Source organism: Myotis yumanensis, unplaced genomic scaffold, assembly GCF_028538775.1.
Source record: "Myotis yumanensis isolate MYYU_CA2020_CCGP unplaced genomic scaffold, mMyoYum1.0.hap1 SCAF_2, whole genome shotgun sequence".
In the NCBI taxonomy this organism is placed as follows: Eukaryota; Metazoa; Chordata; class Mammalia; order Chiroptera; family Vespertilionidae; genus Myotis; species Myotis yumanensis.
In genome coordinates this window covers 22,534,040-22,542,708 of record NW_027223753.1, presented here as the reverse complement: position 1 = coordinate 22,542,708, position 8,669 = coordinate 22,534,040, and the positions used below count along the sequence as shown (strand labels likewise).

Genomic DNA, 8,669 nt, shown 5'->3' with positions numbered 1-8,669 from the left:
GAGCTGGACTGTGAAGGGCTCAGCTGGCCAGCAGCTTGGAGCAGGGTGTGTGTGTCCAGGGGGAAGCACACTGCAGGGGGTGGAGTGGCTGGGGCACTCCCTGGCCACGGGGCAGGCTGAGGACAGACACTGCTTTGGCTTGAGGGGCTGAGGCAGAGGATGAAAGAGGATGGTGCCTGAGGCATTTCAAAAGGCAGAATGTTTAGGACTCAGGGCTGCTGAGAGGCAGGGTGTGTGAGTTGGAAGGTGAAAGGTGCTCGCTGGAGTTGGAGTTGCAGAGGCCAAAGACAGAGTATCCAGGACAGAAAATCAAAGAAAGCCTGGGGAAAGCAAGGCCACCCCTCAGCTCCCACCCTGATGCACATCACGACAGTGTCAATATACACACCTAGCTTGTGATCAAGTTCTGTTTATTTTAGAAGCATAAACAGTGGAACCAGGAAGGAGTGATGAGAACAAGACACCGGCCTCCTTGACAGGGCTCTGTGTGTGTAATCCAGGCCTACCCAGTAGCCTGGTCCAGCCTCTTCCTGCAAGGAGAGGGTGTGAGGGCAATCTGGGTGGAGGAGAAACTTCCATGACGGTGGGGGTGGAGTAATTTGGCTTCAGGCCCCTCTGAACAAAGTGAAAAAGGCCAGAGGGCTAAAGCCTTCGGTCAAGAGCACCCCGAGCTGGCTCTGTCTGTGCCTGCGGCAAAGCCAGGTTCTGGAGGGGAAACCATGAGGTGTCGTCTGGTCACCAGGAAGGTCCCAGGTGTCCAAGAACAACCGATAGTGAGGCCCCATGGCCAGCAAGCACCCGCTTCCCCCGCCCTAGTCATCTCTGCAGAGCCTTCAAGGAGGGGGCACCCAAGGCAGCCAGACTTCCCAGGCCCCGCTGTTGGGTGACATAAGTCCCAGGTTCCTACAAATACTGTTTCTTAGAAGCATGGCTGCTGGGATATTTCTGGCTACTCTGAGGGTATGGGTCCAGGAAGGGGGGTGGCCTAGAAGCAGCCAGCCTCTCCTCTGTAGTCAGGTTGGCCCAGTTCTGCTCACTGGATGAGAGCCCGCTGTAGACGGGGCATGGCTCGGATGAGGGCTCCTTGCCCATGGGGAGGTAGAAGACCTGGTTAGCGTAGGGCTCCGGGGTGGTGCCCTGAGCGAGGGGGGCATGCTGGCCCTGCTGGGCCTTTAGTCTCCGTGTGAGGTAGCGGTACAGCAGGTGCACCAGCTCCAGCAGGTTGAGCAGCAGGGAGATGAATCCGACCACCTGCATGAAGATGATAAAGATAGTCTTCTCGGTGGGGCGAGAGACATAGCAGTCCACCGAGTGGGGGCAGGGTGCGCGGTGGCACACATACACGGGCGCCATGGTCCAGCCGTAGAGACGCCACTGGCCGTACAGGAAGCCTGCCTCTAGGATGCTCTTGCAGATCACACTGAGCACGTAGGTGCCCATCAGCGCCCCTCGGATCCGCATGCGGCCATCTTCGGCCACTGAGATCTTGGCCATCTGACGCTCTATGGCTGCCAACGTCCTTTCCACGCAGGGGTCCTTGTGCGGCAGTGCCCGCAGCTCCTCCTCCTTCTGCCGCAGCCGCTCCTCACGCCGAGACAGGTGGATGACGTGGGCCAGGTAGATCAGCGTGGGCGTGCTGACAAAGAGGAACTGCAGCACCCAGTAGCGGATGTGGGAGATGGGGAAGGCCTGGTCGTAGCAGACGTTGGTGCAGCCCGGCTGGGCCGTATTGCACTGGAAATCCGACTGCTCGTCACCCCACACGGACTCACCGGCCAGGCCCAGGATGAGGATGCGGAAGATGAAGAGCACTGTCAGCCAGATCTTGCCCACCACAGTGGAGTGCTGCTGGACCTGGTCCAGCAGCTTTTCCAGGAAGCCCCAGTCACCCATGGCTCCTGGGCTTCTGTCTGCAGGGAGACAGAAAACACGGTCAGCATGGCACCTTCTCAGCCGGCCGAGCCACAAGCCCGCAGCGGGGCGGGCCATGCCCTTTTGCCTACAGGGAAACTGAGGCGCAGGGCAGGGAAGGGACTGGCCTGAGGGCTCGCACCCGGCAGGGTGGTCAGGACTAAAAGCAGATCTTTGGAGGATGGCTGCTAAGCTCTGGCAAAGGTCCTGTCTAGTCGCACACATCCGCGTCCCTCTTGTTCCCAGCCGGAGTCCCAGGATGACCACAGCCCAAAACAGATTCAGATCAAGCCGAGGCTCCTGAGCCAATGGGAACAGAGAATTTGAGGAACGTGTCCAAGGAAGGTCACACAGCTGTGCCATGTCCCTCGTCCCTTTTGTCCGGGACAGGGTGTCCCCAGACAGTGGGAGGGGGTGGTGGTGCTATCTTCAGCTTCTCAGGGTGCCCAAAGCCTCGGGTCCCTGCTCCCTTCCTCTCATTCTAACTTTTGAATTTGTGGCAGGAGGGGCGTCAGCATCCTGTATGAGCTCCACCTGCCAGCAATAGGGACCCACACTTAAGTATGGACGCCTGATCCTGCCCCCTTCCTCCATCCCAAGACCCCCCCCAGGCTGCTGCTGCCAAATTCTAGACTCTTGAATTGTCATAGCAGGGGAGAGGCACAGGCCGAAAAGTTCCCAGAACATCTTGGGGCAGGGGAGGTAGGGGAAGGAGGAGCAGAGGAACCAGACCTGGGTTCCAATCCTGACTCCCTCTTACAAACAGGAGACCTCGCTGATATGACAACCTCTTAGCGCCTCTCTTGTAAAACGGAAATAATACTATTCCTGCCTCCTGAGGTTATAAGGGTACAGTGAAAGAAGAGAGGAACCTTGCTTCGCCCAAAGCCTGGCCACGGGCAGACTGGATGAACGCCGCTAAGGTGGTTCGCACCCCACCGCCCTCACGCCCCGCACTGCGCAGCAGCCCCCAGCCCCCAGCGCAACTCACCGCCTGCCTGCCAGGCGGCCCAGGTGTTGGTGGGGACGCGCGGTGGCCCGAGCGGCGCCCGGGGAGCCCTGCTGGGACCTCGCCTGGAGGCTGGGACCTCGCCTGGAGGCCTTAAATAGCGTCGAGGGGCGGGGCAGGAAACGGGGCGGGAGGGCAGCGGGCGGTTTCTCAGAGCCGGGGGATGGACGGGAGGTGCAGGCACTCACACCCGACTCTCCGGGAAGGGGCTGGGGAGCTGGCGCTGGGGTTGGGGTGAAGGGGCGCTCTCCTCCAGCTGACGGTATTCCAGGCGTTAGCTCTCCTGGCCGCAGTTTCTCTGGTGATGGAACAGGAGTTCTCCAAAGCGAAGTTGTCAGGGCGGGGTGGAGCGGGGGTATTTGAAAGTATTATAGCAAGAATCTGCTGGTCCTGCAACTGGCCCGAGGGGGTGTGAGGGGGTGTGAGGGGGTGTGAGGGGGGCAGATGGGGCGGGGGGAGTGTGGAGGAGAAGGTTCTAAGATGTGATTGGGGCCAGATCCTATACCTAGATGCCAGATGCCACCCGAGGGAGGCAGCTTCTCCTAAATCCGCATCCCCCCCACCCCCAGACCCATCGACCCCTCCCCTGTGTCCCACACGTGCTGGCTCCTGGAACAGGCTGGTGCCCTGCCCCACAAACATGCCAGTGTCAGGCATTTCCCTTGTCTGGGGTGGGGCATGCGCAGCTCCCGGATCCATCCTGACCTGTGGACAGGACAGTTTAGCACCTGCCATGGGGGCTGGAGGACGCCCACACCACCTTTCCCACAGGACGTGCCTCCTCTCGAGTAACGCCCTCCTCTCGAGTAACGCACGCTCCCTAAGAAACTCTTGATGTAACTAATGCTGGAGCTGTAAGCCTCTTCAGGCTCTGAGCCTGGGAAATGTTATGCAACAGGGCCTCCAGGGAAGGGCCTTTCCTCCACGCTGGGGGCCTATTGTCTTTGGTGAGAAGGGAGACCACGCATTGGTTATGTAGCCATGCTGGCCACCCTGCCCCCCTGCACTGGGCCAGGACAGGCAATAAAGGCTCATTAGGACATGGGGAACCACAGCGCCCTCCCTCGAGTCTGTGATGGAGCCTGCATCTCAACCGAGCCTGTATCCTTGCAGAATTCTCAAACATCCCCCCTACACAACCAAAAGTCACCAAGCAACTCCCATGCACCACTTGACATTGGGGGGAGGGGGACTTTCTGGACCTTTAGCTTGGATCCCATCTTCATGCCTCTAAATGGGAGGGTGGGACGGCCACCAGAGCGCACCCTCGCTCATTCCGGCTTCACCCTGTTGGTGAATATTAATGAGAGTCTGCTGCGGCATGGAGCCAGGGATTCCACCCTAACCAGCCAGATGTGGTCTCTGGCCACCAGCTCTCACTAGCTGGAGCAGGAGGTGGGAAGGGAGTATATCAGCTCTTGGGATGACAGTAAAATGGGAAATGTGCAAAGTGCTCCTGAGAAGGACAGGGGTCTCACAGGGGACTTGGTTAGGAACGTTTCCTGGAGGAGACTGCATTAGCCAGGTTGGGAGCGGGCGTGGGGGTGGGTGAGGGAAGAGCATTCCAGGAAGAAGGAACAGAAAGGGCAAAGGACCAAGGACCTGGGGCTGCCAGGTCCTGAGACCTTAGCCACAGTCTCCAGAGTGCTGGCCTTGGTGGGTGGAAGCAGTAGAGCCGAAATTGAGACCTGGCTGTGGACCCCTCGCCCTTAGGCACCTTGCATAAACCCCTGTGCCTCAGTTTCTTCCTCTGCATAATGGGGATAATAATAATACTGTGTAGGGTTGATAGGCGATCCAGTCAAAGCACATAGCATATTATTGATACACAGACAATTTTCAAGTTGAGTGGTGGCTAAAATCATGTGACAAAATGGATCTGTAGGTTGGTCTTGGTGGGAGCTGTGGACCAAAAATAAATAAATAAATAAATAAAAATAAAAAAAAAGAGGGGTTCCATAGAAAGTAACTGTTAGATCACCAGAGCAAGGACGATGGGCCAGGTACAGAAACTCGCCAGGGCAGAAAGCTCCAGATGCCTAGCTGGGAAATAAGAACTTTGTCCCCAGGATCACCTATCCTCCAGTAGCATAAAACTGGTCATGAGGTTTGGATACCTGATCTTTCATATTGCTGGTCAGGCGGTTTAGACCACTCTGACCTTTTCCTCCCTAAAGATAACATCTAGGCCTCAGTTGTATTTCAGCTCCAGGCCCAGAAAAGGAGCAAAACCAGACAAGTGATGCTGTGGCTGCCTCAGGACCAGCTACATTGACTAATGACCCCCTGCCCTGGCATTGACCAGTCAGTGGAGACCATGACCCTTAAAGAGCACACCTAGAAAGCTGATGAATATTCTATTGAGCCCTCTCCTGGGACCTCCCCTAAGATTGCACTATATCTTCTCTACAAATATTAATAATTTAAATCATGTGTATGGTTTTCGTGTATTTGCCTGTATGTTATATGTGTTTTCTGCCTCCAGATGGCACCACTAGGGTATAATGTTTTATTGGCCTACAGAGATTAAATACTTATATAAATTGAATAGGATCCTATGATCTAGACAAAATATTGAATATTAAAACCAGTTTAAGTTAAATTAATAACTTTTAAAGTTATTAACACATAATATATACATTTGTTTTACCTAGATTTACAATATAACTAGAGGCCCAGTGCATGACATTCGTGCACTGGAGGAGGTGGTCCCTCAGCCCGGCCTTTACCCTCTCACAGTACAGGACCCCTCAGGGGATGCCCACCTGCTGGCTTAGGCCCACTCCCCACAGTTGGCAGGTGGATATCCCCCAAGGGCTCCTTAGTGCTGCAGCGGAGGTGGGAGAGGCTCCTGCCACTGTTGCTGCGCTCGCCAGCCGTGAGCCGGGATTCTGGTTGAGCTGTGCTCCCCCTGTGGGAGCGCACTGACCACCAGGGCAGGGGGTGGGGGGTGGTGGTGGTGCTATCTTCAGCTCCTCAGGGTGCCCAAAGCCTCGGGTCCCTGCTCCCTTCCTCTGGTCTCATTCTAACTTTTGAGTTTGTGGCAGGAGGGGTGTTAGCATCCTGCACGAGCTCCACCTGCCAGCAATAGGGACCTGCACTTCTTAAGTATGGACGCCTGATCCTGCCCCCTTCCTCCATCCCAAGAACCCCCAGGCTGTTGCTGCCAAATTCTAGACTCTTGAATTGTCATAGCAGGGGAGAGGCACGGGCCGAAAAGTTCCCAGAACATCTTGGGGCAGGAGAGGTAGGGGAAGGAGGAGCAGAGGAACCAGACCTGGGTTCCAATCCTGACTCCCTCTTACAAACGGGAGACCTTGCTGATGTGACAACCTCTTAGCGCCTCTCTTGTAAAATGGAAATAATACTATTCCTGCCTCCTGAGGTTATAAGGGTACAGTGAAAGAAGAGAGGAACTATGTTTTATTTGAATACCTATATTTTTATTAAAATGAATAAAAATTTCAGGGGGGGAGGTGCAGTTCCCGCATTGAGCGTCTGCCCCCTGGTGTCAGTGTGCATCATAGAGACTGATTGTTTCACCATTTGGTCCATTTGCATATTAGGGTTTTATTATATAGGGTTTTATTATAAAAGTATAAAATATACTTTTGATTAAGTATATTTGACAACTTTCCCAAAGTTTAAATTTCTTTTTCTTTTTTTGTTAATTCCGTGAGGATATTTTTCTATTGATTTTTAGAGAGAGTGGAAGGGAGGGAGAGAGAGACAGAGAGAAAGAAGCATCAATGTAAGACACATCTATTGGTTGTCTCCCGCACGCCCCAACAGGGTCGGGGGATCGAGCTTGCAACTGAGGTATGTGCCCTTGACCGGAACCAAACCCATGGCCCTACAGTCCATGGGCTGACACTCTATCCCCTGAGCCAAACTGGCTAAGGCCCAAAGTTTAAATTTCAAAAGACTTTTTTTTTTTTTCTTTTACCATAGAAATGACTTCGAGTTATTACAATGGGCCCTGAAATATCTCAAGGATTCATTCTCTCTCCTAAGTTTCTAAACTAATTAGGCCTATTTAATATACTTGAAAAATTACATGGGAAGACTCCTAGCGCCCCAGGGTCTCCGAGGGTCCTGTCTTCAGCCCTGGCAGGCCATTTGGGGCAGCAAGTGAAGAGGGCTGTAACCAACTGGGGTTGAGAGAGGTGGCTGCTGATGTCCATCCAGGGCCCCACAATAAGAAGTGTTATGTGGATGTGAGGGCTTGGTATCCTTCAGACAGTACCATTTGAGGTCATGATTCCCCATCTGGGAGCTGATACTGTGGCCAGACCCTATTACAATAGAAAATTACTCTTTTCTTTTTGAAGGTCCGGGAGTCAAATCATGCCCAGTTAGCCAAGATATAGGCCAGGGGACTCCCGCCTGGTATAGCTTGTCTCTTCCCCATCTGGAAGGAAGAAAATTAGGAATTAGACAGCCCAGCATCCTGGGGTCAGTTGTGGAGCTTGGGGTCCCAGGGCTCAAAGACTAGTATCTAAAGTCTCAGGCTTCTAGCAGGGATGATGAGAGACTAAGGGCACCACCTATTCTCACCATAATCGGAGAGGAGGGGAAATCAAGCCTTTCCCAGTGATGGGTGTCTCTGCAGACCTGGTTGGGGTGGGATATGCCCAGGAATCCAGGAGCAGGCAAGTCTTCTCGACCAGGGCAAAGGAGCAGGAAAAAAAAAATAGAGCTAGTGTGTCCAGAGGAGACAGCAGAGTAAAGGGGTTTTATAGATAGAGGAGGGTTTTGCTAAAAGGCTCTTGATGTAATGAGGTAGTAGACAGTAAATGGAAGGACTAATGGTTTGAGGTGAATTTAGGGTGCCCTTGACTTCCTAGTTGTCTCATACCGTGGCCTTCTGCATGGTATCTTATGTATTCCTTTGATGATGTCTCTGCCATTTCCGCTGCACCCCTCTGTGACCCACTCTGACAGGTAGACGCCTATTCTGAGAGTTATTACATTGTCCAGATTGTGGGAACGCTGTGCCTCTATAACCCGATACCGTAGAAATTCTACCACAGTACTTCCCGCCAAGTGCTGTAGAGACTTGACCCGTTAAACCCCGAGAGCTTTTGCAGGTGATAGACAAAGAGATTTACCCAATAGGTCTGGCTGGAAGAGGACAGACAGATTTCCCATTTCAGAGTTGGCCCATGAATGTCATCCGCCCAGATCCTGTGGGGTTTCATACGAAGTCAACGCCTAAATAGATGTGGAAGGCTTCCAGGGCGGGGTAGAAAAGTAGACAATAAGGACCCTGGGAGGATTCCGAAATATGCCCGATAGTTCCAAACTAGACATCTCCTATCCCTTCTACCGGCTTGTTCCAAATATGGAGGAAAGGGTTTTAAGGTTGTGGTCAGGAATTAGTGGTCTAGTGAGGGCGGAGCAAAAGGTTCCCGTTTCCCAGGGAGCCTGCATCTGCTGGATGGAGAGAATGTGCTAAAGCCGGGTGGAGAGCTTCAGTATTAGATCTTCTGTTCTTTTCGGCAAAGAGTGGGCATCTCTAGATACAGGTTATCGGGGGCCAATTTAAAGAGGTAGGCCCATGATGTCCCCTTCAGTCTCACGGCACAGGTAAGGAGGAAGTACTAATTTCTGTGTTGCCTCACCCTCCCAATCCTGGAAAAGAAGGAAAAGTAAAGCAGCCCCTTCTCCAGGCTCAAGGACTTACGGTTCGTGCAATCCGAGTAGCGGCACCAGAAAGATGTTACCAATTGGGGTTCCCGGCTGGAAC

General features: G+C 53.5%; 1 protein-coding gene across 2 annotated transcripts; it reads right to left on the bottom strand.

The window, feature by feature from the left end:
• Positions 1-393: 393 nt before the first annotated feature.
• GJA4 (gap junction protein alpha 4) lies at positions 394-8,669 on the bottom strand. Of its 2 annotated transcripts, none has more exons than XM_070403233.1 (2): positions 8,607-8,669; positions 394-1,910 (listed from the first exon to the last, which is right to left on the bottom strand). In XM_070403233.1, exon 2 carries the CDS (start codon positions 1,891-1,893, stop codon positions 904-906), a length of 990 nt encoding a protein of 329 aa, XP_070259334.1. In that variant the 5' UTR covers positions 1,894-1,910; positions 8,607-8,669; the 3' UTR covers positions 394-903. The 2 variants fall into 2 exon arrangements, with proteins under 2 accessions (XP_070259334.1, XP_070259332.1); XM_070403231.1 differs by lacking the exon at positions 8,607-8,669 and adding an exon at positions 2,903-2,972.